This window comes from Vitis vinifera, chromosome 19 (genome assembly GCF_030704535.1).
Source record: "Vitis vinifera cultivar Pinot Noir 40024 chromosome 19, ASM3070453v1".
NCBI classification, from domain to species: domain Eukaryota; kingdom Viridiplantae; phylum Streptophyta; class Magnoliopsida; order Vitales; family Vitaceae; genus Vitis; species Vitis vinifera.
The window spans coordinates 10,582,742-10,601,145 of NC_081823.1; the positions used below are offsets into that span (position 1 = coordinate 10,582,742).

At 40.8% G+C, this 18,404-nt stretch overlaps 3 protein-coding genes across 7 annotated transcripts; 1 reads left to right on the forward strand and 2 right to left on the reverse strand.

Moving 5' to 3' along the window:
• Positions 1-1,830: 1,830 nt before the first annotated feature.
• On the forward strand, positions 1,831-5,917 carry LOC100246258 (uncharacterized). The gene is made up of 2 exons (XM_010646386.3): positions 1,831-2,122; positions 2,310-5,917. Exon 2 carries the CDS (start codon positions 2,828-2,830, stop codon positions 5,816-5,818), a length of 2,991 nt encoding a protein of 996 aa, XP_010644688.1. The 5' UTR covers positions 1,831-2,122; positions 2,310-2,827; the 3' UTR covers positions 5,819-5,917.
• A 387-nt stretch (positions 5,918-6,304) lies between these two features.
• Positions 6,305-7,339, reverse strand: LOC100241138 (PRA1 family protein G2). Its single transcript, XM_002265141.4, has one exon. It carries the CDS (start codon positions 7,215-7,217, stop codon positions 6,651-6,653), a length of 567 nt encoding a protein of 188 aa, XP_002265177.2. The 5' UTR covers positions 7,218-7,339; the 3' UTR covers positions 6,305-6,650.
• Positions 7,340-10,001: 2,662 nt separating this feature from the next.
• Positions 10,002-17,933, reverse strand: LOC100263414 (uncharacterized). 5 transcript variants are annotated; one of them, XM_010646391.3, is made up of 4 exons: positions 17,682-17,933; positions 16,021-16,447; positions 13,995-15,162; positions 10,002-13,542 (listed from the first exon to the last, which is right to left on the reverse strand). In XM_010646391.3, exons 2-4 carry the CDS (start codon positions 16,179-16,181, stop codon positions 10,489-10,491), a joined length of 4,383 nt encoding a protein of 1,460 aa, XP_010644693.1. In that variant the 5' UTR covers positions 16,182-16,447; positions 17,682-17,933; the 3' UTR covers positions 10,002-10,488. The 5 variants fall into 5 exon arrangements, with proteins under 5 accessions (XP_010644693.1, XP_010644691.1, XP_010644690.1 ...); XM_010646389.3 differs by having other exon boundaries at positions 17,418-17,933; XM_010646388.3 differs by having other exon boundaries at positions 17,259-17,933.
• Between the last annotated feature and the right edge of the window lie 471 nt (positions 17,934-18,404).

The following is an 18,404-nucleotide window of genomic DNA, read 5'->3' on the forward strand; positions in this document are numbered from 1 at the left end:
TTTTACCATTTTTCTAATCAATTCTTACCATTTTTCTAAATTTTATACAAAGTTATGCTAATATAAATATTTTCAACCTTGCTTAAGAATAAAACATATGCTCTAATGCTGCATGTAGGTATAATATTCATAAATAATGGACCCACTAAGTTACTATCCAACATGCACATGGTCCCGGGCAATCATCTTCTTGTTAATTTTTGGATGAATAATAGGTTATTATTGTGGAAATACCACTTCTTATTATTCAAGTTGCAGGGAATGGTGCATCATCATGAAGGTGGAATTGGCACTTACTTGTTTGGATAATAGGAAAACTAGAGCACATGGGATCTAAATTTGTTGTAATGTTGGGATGGGGGTGTAATTGGATGGCAAATAAAGAAGCTTAGACTTATCTCATTACCTTCATTATTTTAAGAATAGAATGGCAGTGGGAGGGACTTGAGACTTCAGAGCTATAAAATAAACTTCTCTCCTACCAATGATGTTGCATTAAAAGAGGAGATTTAGAACATGCATCTCTTTTAAATAAATCAACAACCTCAGAAAGGACCACAGTTCCTTTTTGGCTTAAAAGCCGTAGATATAGGACTCCAGCCTAACATGATACAAGCTGAATTCAAAATTAAAATCAGTTGAATTCAGCTGCAAAATCTACCCATCTGCAGACAGCCAGGTAGAAAGGAGGAAAATTAATATAATGCCCAAAAAAGGAAGACTAAAGGAAAGAGAAGAAAGGAGACCTTGTTAGAATGCTAATAAAAAGGAGCTAGGAAAGTGAACTCAGGGCTCAAAGCCTCCTCCTGCTGACACATTAAATGAGTCAGCACGGCTTTCCAGCTTGGCCTAATCATATAGAGAAAAAGATACTATACTAGTACAGATAGAGGTGATAAATATATGCATATATATAACATGGGATCCATGATTCAGTGCAAATGATCTTATGGGTCCATGGTGAACTGTAAGGGTATCTTGGGCATTAGTATGGGATCACCAAACACAGCGCCACACCGTTTGCCATGTCCAGACACTGGTGGAAGTGCATTCAAAGGGAGCCTATGATAGAACTTAAAAGACTTTGAAGGGCTTTGGATGAGGGACAATGTCATTAAATTGGGTGTTATGCAAACCATTAAAACATACCCCATTTTCATCAGACAAGCCACGATGCTGCCGGCAAGAAGCAATAAGGTGGAGGGTGCTGAGCCCATTGACTAGTACCTTTGTAATTGTATTGTACAAACACCCAACAGCTCAGCGGACCACTCAAGTCATTTGCAGCATATCAAGACTTAAACAATTGACAAGAGCTCATGCTGACTCAGGAATCTCCAATTAAAAGGATTGCTGGGTCAGCTCAACTTAGAATTGAGCATGTATGCACGTAAGCAGAGAAAAACCCACCACCAAGGCATTAAATTAAATTACTTGGGAGGGGGGGCGGCACCAATATGAAAGAGTTGCCAAGTGGGATACTTTCTCCAAAATTTGAAAGGGGTTGTAGTGGGTGAAGTTGCCATTTTAGTTGTCTTTCCTCGGGAGATGAATAATTATTGTTTCAGTCCTCAGTTGGACTGGTCTATGGTCCAATTTCCAGTGCAAATAGTTTCAACCCTGTCAGATGAGTACACATTCAGAGAGCAACCCCGCCATTGCAATATATAATAGTCTTTGTTTTTACATGCAATGCAATGTGAAGGCCTAACATGCCCATTACCAACAGGTCTGAGTTATGGTTCCCCTCCCAATGCCCCTTTTCTCTGAGTTCTTTCTGACCAATCTTGGCTTCTGTAACAAGTGAGAGAGAACCCCCATGTTAGATTAAGAATAGAGGCATTAAAATGTACAGCACATAAAACAAAAAGATATAGTCCTAACCCCAGACAAAATGCTAAATTAATATAGAATATTACACCATTCACTCTCTGCAACTTCTTTTTAAGCACTAGTTCAATATTTTATGTTCAAAACCTTACAGATCCAACCCATCCATTCAGATTCCCCCTCTGTACAGCTTGTTTATTAGAGCAAGAGAGAGAAATATGAATTGTCTGGGGGTTGCAGCTACAGAAGCCCTCTCCCTCTTCTTCTTTGCCCCAAATGAAACCAAGTTAGGGTAAGTAAACTGAATCATTCTGAGTAACTGTTGATTCACACCATGTGCCTTGGGTTGTTTCTATAATGATCAGTGGCACCTTTGTTTGACTTTGATTCGGAGTAGTAGATCAAAGAACAAAGAATTTTTTTTTTTTCTCTTGGGTAATTTTATATCTAAGTTGGATTTATATCCTCCATTGTTTCAGGTACAAAGCTTGATGATTAATTTGATTCTTTAATGCGCCAAGAAGATTATGAACACTAAGTTTGTCATCTTATGTTGCTCTTCCATCCCTGGTCTGCATCAACTCCAGCGGCAGAAGTAAAACCAGGTCTGCTTTTGACTGAGAGAGGCCCACAAAATGGAGATGATTGATAAGTATCACATGCACATTTCTGTTTTAGCCTCACTGTTGCATTCATCTTATGGGCAGTCCTTTGTCAGTGTCAACCACTTAATTGTATCTGGCAGCATGGATTAGAGCAAAGAATCCGCAGTGAGCTCTGGCTAATTTTCTGATCCCCTCTGTCAAAAATAGTTGTTGTCAAAGACATCTTAGACTGATAATGGATGGGCTTTATCAACTTCCAGTCTTTGATAGCAGTGAAGTATAACCGAGGGGGAATTTTGTACTAGAGAACCTTTGTAAAATTTGAATTTCTTCTGCATTTTCTAGAACGAAAATACATATTGAGATCTTCACTAGGCTTGGTGGATTCATTGATGGTCATGGATGAAGAAGCACCACTGTCTGCTGAACTTCCTAAGAAACTCCCAGCTGTTGATTTCTCTGATTCTGGTGATCCAACCAAGTCCCTCACCATCAAGATAGCAAGCTCTAGCTGCAAACCAGGTAAGGAGTTTCTAGCTCCCCTCATATCTCCAAACATAAAAACCTCAGCTGAACCATCACCATACAACTCTCCATCACTCATCTCTCCACCATCATCAGCATTTGTTTCTGCTCTGCAGTCACCATACATATCTCCAAGAGCTCAAATCCCCAATCTCCAGGAGAACCCAACTCCAGTTATCCACCCGTCTCCGCCCATATCATACTGTGGTTCCCAGTCTGATGACATCCCCAGCTGTTCCTACACTCCCCCGCCAGAGAGAAATGATTTTTCTGATGACCCAACTGACCCAAAACTCAAATTTGTGACCTGCGTCCCAGTTCCAGACCCGGCTCCTCCTAGAATCTCCTTCTCATTCCCAGTCCCTCGAATTTCCTTTGCAAAAGGCTCTGTTTCTTCGGCTTCTAATGCAAAACTCAGGAGCTGTGACGTTTACATAGGCTTCCATGGCCAGAATCCCAACTTGGTGCGCATTTGTAAGTGGCTTAAATCAGAGCTCGAGCTCCAGGGAATTGCTTGCTTTATTGCAGATAGAGCAAAGTATTCAGATAATCAAAGTCATGAGATTGCTGATCGTGTCATCTGCTCAGTGACGCATGGCATTGTGGTTGTCACTAGTTCTACCTTCCTCAACCATCACAGCCTAGAGGAAATAAGATTCTTTGCTCAGAAGAAGAACTTGATCCCCTTCTTCTTTGGCACAGACCCTGCTGAGATCATGAGTCTTCTCAACCACAATTCAATTGACAAAGAATGCAAAGAAGCAATTGAAAGATTGATGAAGTCTCATGAATTCAAGCTGGAAGCCAGCGAGGGGAACTGGAGAAGCTGTGTATCTAAAGCCGCTGGGATTTTAAGGGCAAAGCTTGGAAGGAGAAGTGTCGCCGAGAAGGAGGTGGAAGGATTTGAGGAGTTACCTTTCCCAAGAAACAGATTTTTTGTAGGAAGAGAGAAGGAGATGATGGAAATGGAAACTGCCTTCTTTGAAAGTGGGGATTGTCTGGAGCAAGATGGTTCTGTGCCGATTGTTAAAGGAGGAGCAACTGGGCAATGTGATGGTTTTGCAGATGAGGAAAGCGATGCAGGCACAACTAGAGGAGAGAAGTATATTAATTTAGAGGTGGGTAAGTGCAAGGAGCCAACTTTAGAGGCTTGGGTTGAACCAGTAGTTGGAAGAAGCTCATTGAAGAGGCCAAAATACAAGAAATCAAAAAGTGGAAACTATAAGAGCTTTGGTAGCAGCGTGATCTGCATTAATGGAGGTCCTGGTGTTGGAAAAACGGAGCTTGCATTGGAGTTTGCTTACAGGTATTCCCAAAGATACAAGATGGTTTTGTGGGTTGGAGGAGAAGCTCGGTATTTTAGGCAGAGTATATTGAACCTATCACTAAATCTGGGATTGGATGTCAGTGCCGATGCTGAGAAGGAAAGAGGGAGGATCAGAAGTTTTGAGGAGCAGGAATTTGAAGCATTCAAGAGAGTTAAGAGGGAGCTGTTCCGGGACATGCCTTATTTGCTGATTATCGACAACCTTGAGACCGAGAAAGAATGGTGGGAAGGGAAGGATCTACATGATCTAATCCCCAGGAACACCGGAGGGTCCCATGTGATTGTTACCACCAGGCTTTCCAAGGTAATGAATTTTGACATTATGCATCTTCCACCATTGTCCTTGTCTGATGCAATGATTTTGATTAGAGGGAAAAGGAAGAAAGACTATCCAGCTGAGGAGCTAGATTTTCTCATGAAATTCGATGAGAAATTGGGAAGGTCTAGCTTTGGTTTGTGGGTGATTGGATCACTGCTTTCTGAACTAGCAATTTCCCCATCTGTTCTCTTTGAAGCTGTGAACCAGGTCCCATTAAATGAAGGTTCTAATTGCTCTAATTTAAGCATTCTTGACCAACAATTCTGCAGAAACAATCCTTTTCTAATGAAAGTTCTGGGATTTTGCTTCTCTGTTTTACAACAAACAAATGGGAAAAGGAACCTCCTTGCCTCTAGAATGCTTCTTGTTGGTGCTTGGTTTGCCACTGCACCCGTTTCAGCGAATTTACTTGCCACTGCAGCAAATCATATACCAACCACTGGAAACCGGTTGAGGAAGTGGACCAAGTGCCTGAGTTTGGCACTTTGTTGCTGCTCTGGTTGTTCCTTCTCACCACAAACTTGGAAAAGCGAAGAGGATTCAGCCCTTCTTCTCGTTAAACTAGGATTGGCCCGAAGAGCTAACAGACAGGCTGGAATTTGGATCGAGTTCCACTCCATAACTCAGATATTTGCCAGAAGGAAAGAGGGTCTACCTGCAGCCAGGGCAACAGTCTTAGGTGTAAGGAAAATTGGAAACCCTTCGGTAAATTCAGACCACCTATGGGCTTCTGCCTTCCTTGTATTTGGCTTTAAATCCGAGCCTCCACTGGTCCAACTAAAGGCAATTGACATGGTGTTATTCATCAAGAAGACTGCTCTCCCTCTAGCAATTAGGGCCTTCACCACTTTCTCCCGGTGCAACTCAGCTTTGGAGCTCCTGAAGGTATGCACAAATGTGCTTGAGGAAGTAGAGAAATCATTTGTGTCTCAGATACAGGACTGGTGCCATGGCTCACTTTGCTGGAAGAAAAAAGTACAGTCTAGTCAAAGGGTGGATGAGTATGTATGGCAGGATGTGACATTGTTGAAGGCTACATTGCTGGAGACCAGAGCAAAGTTGCTGTTGAGAGGTGGACATTTTGATAGCGGGGAGGATCTCTGTAGAACTTGTATCAGTATCAGGACAGTAATGCTGGGCCATAACCATGCCCTAACCTTGGCTGCTCAGGAAACATTGGCAAAGTTAGTAAGATTACGGAGTAAAATATGATTTTCGCTTCTCACTGAACAATCAGTCTTATACATGGGGGGCTCAGTTTTGCTCACACTGTAATCATTATATAATTATCAATTAACAATCAGTTTTGCAGCTTTCTCTTTTACTCAACACAGCACTAGACTTGAATAATTTGACAATAATCAAGTTAATCAGACATTTGAATCACAGTGGTTTCAGACTTTCAGTTAGAAAGTCCCTTTCTCCTAATAAATGTGCTTAGGTGAAGAACCAGTCTATCCATGCTGCCAAGTTAGGAGAAAGGGAGAAAACTAGACAAATCCTGTCAAAGAAAGAAAATCAAGCATACTTCATTTCTCCTTCTGGGTTGATGTAAGGCCCCATTTCAATGAATGGTACCTACTTTACTATGACATGTGGCTAAAATACAGAGAGGTGATCAGAACTTGCTTTTGGTTTTAGGTGTTGGATTAATTCTTCACTGAGATCTACTCAACTAATCCTATTGATCAAGGAAAGTTAAGGGCAAAGAATTCAGTCTGGAATAAAAACAGTGGGAAACACAAATCAACAAACCCCTTGACAACATAAAAACAACAATGACAAAAGCCTCACAAACCCTCATCACAGGCATCAAAACAGCTCACATTCATCCACTGAAAATCTCCTATGTACCCTCAAACTTGAATACCTCAAAGCAACAACGGCCTGCCACCACCATTCGGGCTTTCACTTACACAACTGAATCACTCAACACCTCCACCCCAAGTCCACAAAAACCAATTCTCACATCCCATCAAAGCTGCAATTCATGAATCTCAACCCTCACAAGTCAAAAGGAAATTCACAGGTAAAAAAGGATTGATTAATGAGTGAGAGCGCTCTCCCGTAGTCCTGCTTCGTCATCTTCCAATGGGTTCCTGAAAACCCCATGAACACAACATACAAGAAGCCCAATCCCAACTCCCACCACCAGATTCTCAAGCACACCAGTGAACCAAACCGCCATAACCGAAGCCAAAACCAAGCACAGCAGAACCAGCCGGTCGCTCACTTGCCGGCCGCCAACGAACAGCGGATCTTCCCTGAAGAAGTAGAAGATCAACCACATCCCCAACGTCAAAACCCATACCATCAGCGATATTGGGGTGCCGACGAGGGAAATCATCGCACAGCCAAGTATCAATATGCCGTAGTTGATGCGAAAGTAGCTCGCATTCTTGCGGACTCGCTCGCCGGCAACGGTTAAAGAATCCGGGCGGTGGAACACGTCGGCCGCAACGAAATCCGGCCATGGGCGACGAGATGATACAGCAGCGGAGAGGTTGTGGAAAGATCGGGAAATGACGTCAGCGCCGGAGATCGGAATGGAAGTGTAGGTGGCCGGAGTGGCAGCGGGAGTGGACATTTTGGGGTTTGACCCAACTACCATTCAAAGTTTGACCTAGCGAAGACATTTAACTTATTTTGTTGAACGTAAGTGTAAATTGTAACAAAAGTTGATGAATGTAAATAAGGCTTTTTTTTAAGAAAAATAAAATAAAATAAAATAAATTCTAAGGATATGTTCGGTTTTGGAATATTTGAGGAAAAATTGGAAGAAAATAAAATAGAGGGAAAAAGTGAAAATGAATAAATAAAAAGAAAAAAATAGTAAATTATTTTTATATTTTTTTTAATTTATTTAATTTATTTTTTTCTATTATCTAATTTTGATTATATTTTATTTTATTTTTTTTATAATAAAACCCAATATAAGAAAATTATTTTTCTTGATTATATTTGATTCTTGAAAAGAATTAAGGAAATAAAAAAAAGTAAAAAAAATGTAAAATAAAATAAAATTAAAATTAAAATTAAAATTAATAAAAAATTTATATATTTACATTAAAAAAATAAAATAATTTATTGACTTTAAATTTAATTTTTTTTTTATTTTCTATTATTTTGAGAGAACAAAAATCTTAATTCCTTTGAACTTGTTGTTCAAATTCTTTATATAAAATGATTAATTTCATTTATTCATCTCTTATCTCGGGATATATGATAAAATTTTAAACTTACGAAAAGTAAATATGAAATTTTAGAGGAGGTGAATGATTAGTATAACCCCAGGGAAGGTTTTAAGTAAAATATCATGAGACTTGGGGGAGTTTATTGTAAAAACAAACGTGGCGGCTGTAGAATAGGTCCACGTATACCATTGAAGACAGAGGGCAAATGCAAGCATCACGTGATGGGTTCACCTTTCTAACGGCATCCCATTAGTTTGATGACGCATCTCTCTTTCTCTCTCTCTCAATGTCTGTGTTTTGTTTTTCAAAGTTTTGAAATCATTCAACCTCCCCCCGAGATTGCCCACGTACACTTTCGCTATTCCAGCCACTGACTTGCCTTTTGGAACTCCAAAACTTTAACGTCTTAATAAAAAGAAAACCTAAAATCTTAATATAAGAATTTATCATATTACAATTAATGTATAGTCTTAATACAAAAATGGTTTCAGAGTAGTGCTTGCATGTTGCATGAGGAGCGCCGTCAAAAGACAAGAGAGGAGTGAAGTGAAGCAGCAAGCCAGCGACCACTACCCACTACCCACACATGGGGCTCGTGGGTGGCGGTGAACATGGGTGGATTGGGAGGAATTTGAAAGAATAATAATAATAATAATGGTAATATGGCGGAATGGTGGGGGAGTGGTGACGTGAAAAGACAGAGAAGAGAGGCCCACAAAGAAAGGGAGAGGGAGAGAGAGGGAGTGTGGACTTGCCAATAGCCATCACCCATCTCCAATAAAAACAAGTACCCAAATTCATTCACTTTTTAATGTACACACCACCCCCAATAAAAAGCTATTCCCCATTCCATCTCTTCTGTAGTTTTCTACTCTCACATTTTCTTTTTTTTCTTTTGGGTGCTGAGTTTTGACCACCTTTCTCTTTCTTTCCATTGCCACGCCTCTCCCTCCTCCTACCCTACTGTTTGTAACGGTTATATTTCGTGGGTCTCCCAAACTTGCATGCATGCTCCGTAAACCTTTGGAACATGGCCTACTTAATTCTCCCACTTCTTATTCTTCGTACCACAAAAGTTGGGGGACAGGGTGACCAAACTACCCACGCAAATGAACAAAACCACACGCTACAGTGACTCTCTTTTGGAGCTGATTTTGAAGTTAAATGTTGCAGATGCAGGTGCAGATGCCGACGCTGATGGGTCCTTCTGTGGACTAACCCACGTCTAAATTCAGAGTCGCTTCTAGATCTGTGTGGATTCAATGCCTCAGCATCGTCTTCTCTTATTGAAAATAGGTTGCATTCCATGAATCAACCAACAAAAAATATTGACATTGGCATTGTAATTCTGGAGCCTACAACCCTTGATCCACTCCTTTCTGACAATGATGTGGTTCCAACTTCCAACTTTATCTGAGGTTGATTTGGAGGACCCAAATCCCACTACTTCTATTATGTCGATACATATACTTAAGATGTTAACATTTCTTCTTCAGATTCAATTATTTTATGTAATTATAGACATAATTAACCAAAAGAGTTGATGTCATTGATGATGTTTCAGTCGATTAATGCTACCAAAACTATAGACTAAGTAGTGAAGATTCCAACCTTCGGATTTTCTGCCCAAAAGGAAAGAGAGAGACAAGCAAAACCACTCTCAAAATTGGGATACAACTAAGCTCTTTCTCAAACAAAAATGCCAACACTAAAGTATGAATTTATGCAGCCTAACTGAAGTAGAAAAACTGTAAGCACAATCTGAAGGGGGAAAAGAAACATTTTTTTTAAACAGAGATTGGGAGATGCTCCTTCATTCATTGATTTCTTGAGGGTCATCGTGTTTTTGAACAAAAATGGAATTGTAGGGATATCACCATAGTGGAGAGTTAAATTGAGGGGGCTCTCCAGTGAGGGCCGACAGGCCTAGCAGCATGGTCATGGTGTCAATATGTCAACCATGCAAACTAAGCAACACCTGGATAACAGGATAACAGGATAACATCAACCAGACAAATCCCACCCAAATCACCATCACCATGCCCAAGCTGAAGGAAGAAAAGAAAAATCACTTATCCTGGTAATCAAATCAATACTACTTTGAGTTGACATAATTCCGTTTGGTGCAACGTCACATAATCCATACCAATATGTGCAGATTATGCTATCAAAAACAGCTGAAGATAGAAAACAACCAACCATGATCAAACTAAAAGTCTTTCATGACTCAAATATAACAGGAGACAACTTGTTAAAGGAAAAGCTGCTCTAGTCCAATGTGTGAACAAGATAAACATGTCATATATATGAAACTTTTAACTCCATTAACTCAAAGCTAAGGTTCCTCTGGGTCACCTATTATTCCAAGATTGCTTATACACTGTCTAGTCTGGGAAAGCACTGAGATTTGCCTATTCAGAAGCCAGAAAAACTGTTTAAATCCGACTCACTTTTAGTACATTCAAAATAAAAAAGCAACTGTGTCCGAGAGCTCATCTGCTGGATTCTTGCAGGTTCTGTCTTGATCACCGCCAGTATGTTTGCCATTGGAAGTCATTTGAAAACCCAAAAGTTTCTAGCAATTAGTTTTGCAGAAACGGTGCAAGCTTTCAACACAAGCTGGATTTTTGTGAAAACTGGTAATGGACAGACCAATTGAAAATGGCTATCCCAAGCAAAACTCCCTGACTATGACAAGCTTGGAGAATAATACAAGTCGGATCTCAGATGACCAGTTGAGGACGATGAAGCTATAAAAGGATTCCGCTGAATGATACCAGAACTTTCTGAAGTACAACCCCATTTAACAGGACTTGTATTTGTTCGCCTAGAGGGGGGCACAATAAAGCAGTTGCTGTGTGCCGTCGGTGATTCGCCTAGGGAAGAAGGATCTTGCGACTGGTATCGGGAGAGGGGATTCAAATGCCTTAAATTATAATTGGGAGGTGCTGGAATTAAATTGTCAGCTGAAGGTACCTGGCTTTCTCTCAAGCATTTAGTGTGTTTGGCATCATCAGTGGTTGAATCAGCTTCACTTTCAGGAGTATCATCAATGATGATGATTTCTTTAATAGAACTTCCCATGGAAGATGAATTCCTGTATTGGGGGTGAGGAGAATTTGTTGCTTTCTCCATATGATATACCGATGTTGCACCCAGTCTGGTTGTGGGTCTGTTCTGTTGAGTCACCAAATTGTATTCACCTTTGTAGTCATGCGGTCCCAAGGAAGCTGCAAAAGCACCACCCATATGCTTGTTAGGAAACATGCCCTCCAGTGCCTGTGGTGTCTTAGGATTACAGTGGCCTTCAAAACTGTTTGGCAACCTGATACCAGAACACTGCCCTACTGTGTTATGTGGATCCTGGATATATCTGAAAGAACCTGGAGGGATCATATGATGAAAGTAATGGTAGTCAGGATTTTGAGCATTGCCATGAGAGACTCCAGAAAAGTTCAGAAACTGTGGATTCGGACAGTTACTCAGTGGAACTGGTTGGGTTTCTCCGAGCTGCATAGGTGCAACTTCATCTTTGTTGACTACCATCAAATTTTTTCCCATCAGCCTGAGAATCGGATTAGAACCAGATGGACTGGCAGAATCACAGTCACTGTGACTTGGGATTTTTAGTGCAGCATCAGTAGAACCATTTATAGGAATTGTATCAGTAGACGCCTTCATGACAGGGAAAACCACCTTTTCAGATCCTGAACTAGGACAGTTGCTGATAGAAATCATTTCAGGACTCACATTCAAATTGTTCGGTCTAGTATTCATATTGCAGCCTGTTTGCTTCCCAATAGCAGGCAACATTACTGAAGCCATAGTCCTTCGCCTTAGAAGCTGTGATTCTTGATAATTTAAAGCAACACCTTGAGAGGTCCTCTCCTTCCGTGAGCAACAGCATGGCTGATCATCATCTTGGAAACTGAGAGGTCCCTTTATGGAAGAGGTCACTTTGAATTTCAAATTTCCTCCATCCAAAAGGATTCTTTCTGCTCCAACACTAACCTTCTCAGGAACCATGAGATCATTTTCCAGTACAGGCCAAATGCTAGTAGCTGAGAAATCTGACCTGATCCTCTCTTGAACTGAATGAGCTCTGACAGATAATAACTGTTCTGAACATTTTAAATCAGGTCTTGCTACAGTGGAGTTTGAGATGGTTGATGTTGCAGAAATAGGAGAATCAGATGAATCGCCATCAACCAAATCATGTTGATCTTGGGAGGATGATTGAACCAGGCTTGTTGTTAATGATGAGTGCCCTTGAAAATCTTCAGAGCCCATATCCCTAGGACTTGGCAAAAATGAACCTGGGGGTCCTGGAATAGGTATTGGATCAACCTCAGGAAAGGAGTTCCCTTGCCCAATTTTAGACTCCATAGCAGCCCCCAAAAAGGAGTTTTGCCCAATTATGCCATTGCCAACTTCATCTAGACAAAACATCCCTTGCTCATCTCCCAGACTTGGATCAGTTAAACGGCACGATGCTTCATCTTCACATAGAGGCCCTTTATATTCTTCCATAGGTTGCAGTGAGCTGGATCCATTTTCCGGAGGATTAGCCAGCTTGTTGAATTTGGGACCTAATGATTTGTTCAAAGTTGTAATATTCCTGTCAGGACACATTTTGGAGGATTCAATAACAATGTCAGCTGCATGCATTTGAACCAATTTTCTTGCAGATTCTAGGCCATCACATTTATCAGTCATATCATCAGAGACTCTGACAGAAGAATCTATATTTTCCCCTACATCATGGCCATGACTCCAAGATGCTTGTGACCTCTTCAAAACCATGGCATCCTCCCCCTGGGACACACCCATAGCCCCTCTTTCTTGCCTGATTTCCAGCACACTGCTTCTATCAAGACACACACTGTCATTAATCTCTTCTACTCCAGATTGATTTTCAACATGATCATGCATCATATCATAATGTTGATCCCCTTCAGAAGGTGACTCCTCATCTATTTCTGCTTCAGAATGCAGCACCCAAGGCTTCTTTAAGGCTGAATATTTCTTGTTTAAAAATGATTGATGAACTGACAAAACATCCTTCCTCAAAGTGGAGGATTTCATGGCTTTTGATGACAATGATTTACTCCGGTATGGTTTTGGGTTTGCACTGGTAGAACTATCAGGGCTTCTGACAGGACCTGCAAGAATGTCAGATGTCTTATTGCTGAGTGGAGATACATGATTTCCTATGGTGTTTGTTCGTTTAAGCATAATTCTATCACAAACAGAAGTATTTTCTTTGCTTAATTGATTTGCATTTTGCTTCAGTGGTTCCTGAAACCTCTCCACATTGTCACTAATTCTGGCTCTAAACAAGGAACTTCCCAATCTCTTTCTTCCAGGAGACTGCTCCCCATCATCATAGCCTCGGGATTCATTCAAAGAATTCTCCACTTTCTTCTTGCTTTCAGAGGAAATAACATTCTCCATCAAGTTTGGAGATCTTCGAGTATTTTTCTCCACATAAGAATCACCCAAACATGACTGATCACTCTCAATTGCCAAGTCTTGTGTTGTACGCAACTTATATGCCGGCCGCTGATGGCCATCTTTACCATTAACCTTCTTTGAGAGACCAGTTCGCTTGGAGCATACCCACTGTCTCAAAGTTCCTGAATCACTGGGTTTGATCTGCTCTTGAGCTTTAAAATTATGTGCCCGATGTTCCTCCTCCTCATGAACTTCTGCCCCACAGTTTTCTTCCCGAGTCCCATGAATCTGTTTGCCAACAATTCACACCCATATAGCTGAAATCTCATACTACCAATTTGCAAGCAAGATGCATTTAAAAACTTGTGATTCAAGGTGAACACTAGGATACAAGAATCACAGCCTCAAAATATCAGCTTAACAAAAAGAAATTCTAAGCAAGCACAGCAACTAAATAACATGGGATCCAAATGAGCCCAATCATCAACAAAAGGGGCAAAAAATGAAGAAAAAGAAAGGCACAAGGAGTACGGAGCCAAGCTAAATCACTAAGGTATAATGCACCAAAGCTTTTACGGCATTGAAAGACATAATGCCAATAGGTTGGTGTTTATATGCTTCGATTTGCAATGTTTTCCTTATAGGCCAGAAACTAACCCTAGCCTAAAAAATAAGCAGTTAAAGAGAAGAAGAATGCATAAACAATCGGCCAAATGGAAAGACACATAGGTAGAACGTACCTCAGAATTATGAGCCTTGGGAGAACAATCTTTTTTGCTCTGAATAGCAACTTTCAGGTAGTTATGATATTTGTTCACATGCCGCTTTCTCTTGTTGGTTGAGAAGAATTTGCTTCCTTTACTTCCTCTTAATGGTTTGCTTGTCCGGGGATCCTCTCCTACTTTTGAGACAGATGATGGAACGTTAAGCTTTGACAAAATTCGAACTTTTGTGCCACTTGCATCAATATAGACTGCACCTTCATCGCCAGTCTCCTCAGGATGAACAGGTGAAAGTCTTTGTCTTTTCTCATGGGCACACCCCTCAGTATTTTGAGTAGGTAAGCTCAAATCCGTGGCCCAGTTTGAACCATTTCTTCTGTCAAGCTCCTCAAGCGTGCACCGTGGTGCTGTTGCGCAGATGTCCACCATCAATCTTGTTTTCCTTGGCTTTATTCTATGTCTGGTCTGTCTAGAATCCTCCATCCACCTGGAGGTTGATTCCACAGAAAGGCACTGATCTATATGAGCATTCAATGTGGTGTTAGAAGAGGATGAGAAGGTTTTGCAAACAGGGCATATTTTAGAAGCCATTGCTTCTGAGAGGGTTGTACAATTTGATGCAATATCTTCGGTTGAGCTAGGATCAGAGACCGCCCGCAATTTCACTATCAACCTGCACTTCTTAGCAGAGGGTTGAGTCTTGCTCTCAGTCTTATGGGGTGCGAGATCTCCTGCAGCTTCAAGTTCAGCTGAGGCTTCCAGTAAAGTATCAGTTTCTACTGCTGAGCTAGATAGCCTGTGAGTATGAACTGACCCTATATCAGATTGAGAGTTACTGGTTGTGGATGAAGGAAAATCTTTTTCTCCTCCAGATCCAGATGAATTTATGTCTATGCAGTCTGCAGCTATCCTCAGGTTCGGTTGAGCACTATCCGAAGAGCTAGGCACCCACCCAGAAGGCTCCCCATTCAAGTTCCTGAAACTATCCAAATTGCAGATATTCTCCTTGTCAGGCAGACAAGTCTCGGCCACACATCCTTTGAAGGACCCCTCCCTTACTGAATCAAGAGACTGAAATGGTGGCAACACATCCTTCACGCCATGCTTCAAGCAAAGTTGCAAATTTTTCTGAGAAAAAGGCCAATTCTTCTTGATATCCTTGCCCCGGGTACCAAAAACATAATCTCTGCAGTACAAAACCATAAAACTTTTTATCAGATATTTTGATCAATTTACACTAAATCCTATAAAGCCCAAATCATGGACGGCCCTTACACAGCCAAGCTCCCTTCAGACGAGAGCCCACCAAAACTGAAACTTTGAAAACTGTCAGACCCCCCCCATATTGTATGTTAACCCATGAAGGGGAACATATTGACTATGAAATCCAAACATAAAAACGCTAAAGACCGGCATGAATACCAAGATAGCAGCGGGATTCTATGATCTAATGAACCCTTTCCTTTTTCAAGTAGACAGTCACTTGGGTAGCTGGCATAAATACATACATATACATGTATATATCAACCAAAGGAGAACCAAGTAGTAGGGATTGAAGAGGAGCTGCAACAATCAAAGCCCAAAGGGCAGATATCTCGTGTACAAAAACGACATGAAATCATAGAAGGAAGGTCAATGGTGAGGAGATGGGTACGAATTTGACTAAATTTAGGTGAATACGCGCAAATTAAGAGGCTGGATTAAGTACTGAAACCCATATAGAAGAGCGTGCCTGCTGGAATAGGATGCGTGAATGGGTTGATCAGCAAACCAGGCAGAACCCCCTCCCCCCACAAAAGGACCCAAAAGAAAGAGAGACCAAAGCTGGGTTTCGTCATGTTGGACTGAGCCATAACACCCTATCATGGAGCTCCGGATCTGACCCAAAAATATCCCTTAGATCACTTGAGATCTACATGGGAAATAGTAATCGTCGTGGTGGTCGTAGTAGTAATAGAAACAGTGATGGTTGCTGCATCCGTGGGAGGAGAAGGGAGCAGACGAGAAGAGAGAAGAGAGAAGGGAGAAGAGAAAATTTGATTACCTTATGGAGAATTTGGGTAGCTGGGTATCATCAAGGCCTGAGTTGAACAGATCTACCTCTGGCAAGGCAAGTTTATCAGAAGCCCTCTCATCACTACCTTTCAGTTGGGAAATTTCGCAAGGACATGGGGGATCTGGTGGAGGGTTTTCAACGGATAACATCTGCAAAACAGCTTCTCTCTTCTTGTGCTGTTTTTGCAACAGTCACAAGCTCTTCTACTATTTCTCCTGCTATTGTGCCTTGTCTTCACCTTAGCCTCCCGCATAACAATAGCCCTCTCTCTCTCTCTCTTTCTCTCTCTCTCTCTCTCTCTCTCTCTCTCTCTCTACTCCGACCTCCACTTCTCACAAATTTAAGCTTCAGCTTCACCACCACCCAACAGTAGCAACAAGATCAGACAACCCCACTAGAATCTTCATCCATCAGCCTGCAACATACAACAAGATGAACATGAGATCACCAGTTTGAGGACCTACCCACCAAAACAATACACAGTCTCTGATTCTAACCCTCTCTAGAACGTTATTTTATGTGGTTTGGACGAGTAAATTTGAAGTATCTACGTCAAATCATCAAACTCTAGGAGCCCGATTGATGAAGCAAAGAACAAAATGGGCAAAAGAACGAAACCCACAAGCAAACATCGCACTCACTAAAGGATCAAAGTTGTGAGGAGCGTTATTTTATGTGAGCATACCCAGAAAGAAAAAAAGGTATACGAATTTCACAAGCATCAAAACATGAGATTTGGGAAACCACTATGCACTTGGATACTTGCTAAATCAAATCTCTAAACACCACACAAAAATACCATATTAGGGATTAACTAAAGCAAGGGGAATATAATAATAGATACAGAAGAAAGTTTCAAAGGCCTACAAACAACAAATCTCGCACCCCCAACGAGTTTACCACTAAGTGGAGGAAATGATAAAAGAGAGTCACAAAAGAGAAAAGATGGTCAGAATCAAAATCACCAGATGTAGAGAGATTAGGATTTTCAACAGTGGGAAGAAACCCAGAAACCCTGAAACCCCAGAAGCCCAAATCCCATCCCAGGTCGTCTGGTGAATAGTTGAAGACGACCAGAACTAAATCTATATCTTTGTTCCTCTTCCAAAATCGGGAAGAGCAGAAAAGAAAAGAAGAGGACCAGAGAAAGTCCGTGAAAACATTTAAGGCAGCCTAGAAAGCAAAGAATCGTAGACAATAAATCATGAAATCAAACGAAGCTTCACCATTCAAACTTGCCCGGTATGCTCTCAGCTCAACAACAGTGCAAAACCGAAAGAGGGGAGAGAACCCCAGGATGCAATTGGCAGAAAAAACAAAACCCACAAATGAAATAAAAATGGCAGAACAAAACGGAGAAGAAAAAAGGCTGCTATCTTACAAACCTTCCCCTTTGGAAGCTTTTTCCGGATGGGCAGGACAGAAGAAATAAAAAAGAAGAAAAAAAAAAAAAAAAGGGAGAGATAACGGAGACTTAAACAGCCCAAAAAAACATAAAAAACAAGGGGATTTAGCAGACTAAAATACAAAGCAAGGGCAAGAAGAAGAGAGAGAAAGAGAAAAGGAGGAGAAGGTAGAGAAGGTGGAGAGGGAGGAGGAGGGAGAGATTGAGAGATCTAGAGTTAGAGAAAACAGCACCACCCACTCACACATCAAGGGCATCAGGTTCTTCCACCAAAAAGCAGGTTTGTACCATCAAACACCTCACCACGATTCACATCCCCAATCCCATTCTGAATATGCGTTCAAGTCTCCATCCAAGAGAGAGAAAATTAATTTAAAATTTTTCTTTAATTCTTAAAAATAAAAATAAAAATAAATAAAAAAGAAAAAGAAATGTGTTTTCTCTCCTCTCTTCAAAGCTGTCCTATCCTATACCTACCCTACATCCCCTCATTTTCTCCATTCTTTTATTCTTTTGATTTTCCTCTTTATTAATATTTTTTTGTTCACCACCCATTTCCCAAATGTCCTCACTACCCCTCCCTTTTCATGATTTTACAGACCCTGACACTAGACGACAATCTTCCCATGTTGACAATTATGTCCACTTCCCCTTTTCCTCCTCCCCTTTCTGATATGACCATTATAACCTTTCTCTAACTTCTATTTACCATCATTGCCTTGGGTTCTCCCCAATTATTACTCTTTAAATTTTCCCATTATTCCCCACCTTTCCTTCCAAATTACATCATCATTTACTTCCAATTAATGTTATCTTATATTACTATTCTCTCTTTTTTTAATTGCATGGCGTGCCAAGTGGGATCTCTTTTTATTTTAATACTAATATCCTACACATACTTGTAGTTTTATTCTTATAAATTCAACCATTCCAATTTTAATTTTGAATATTTTTTAATAATATTATT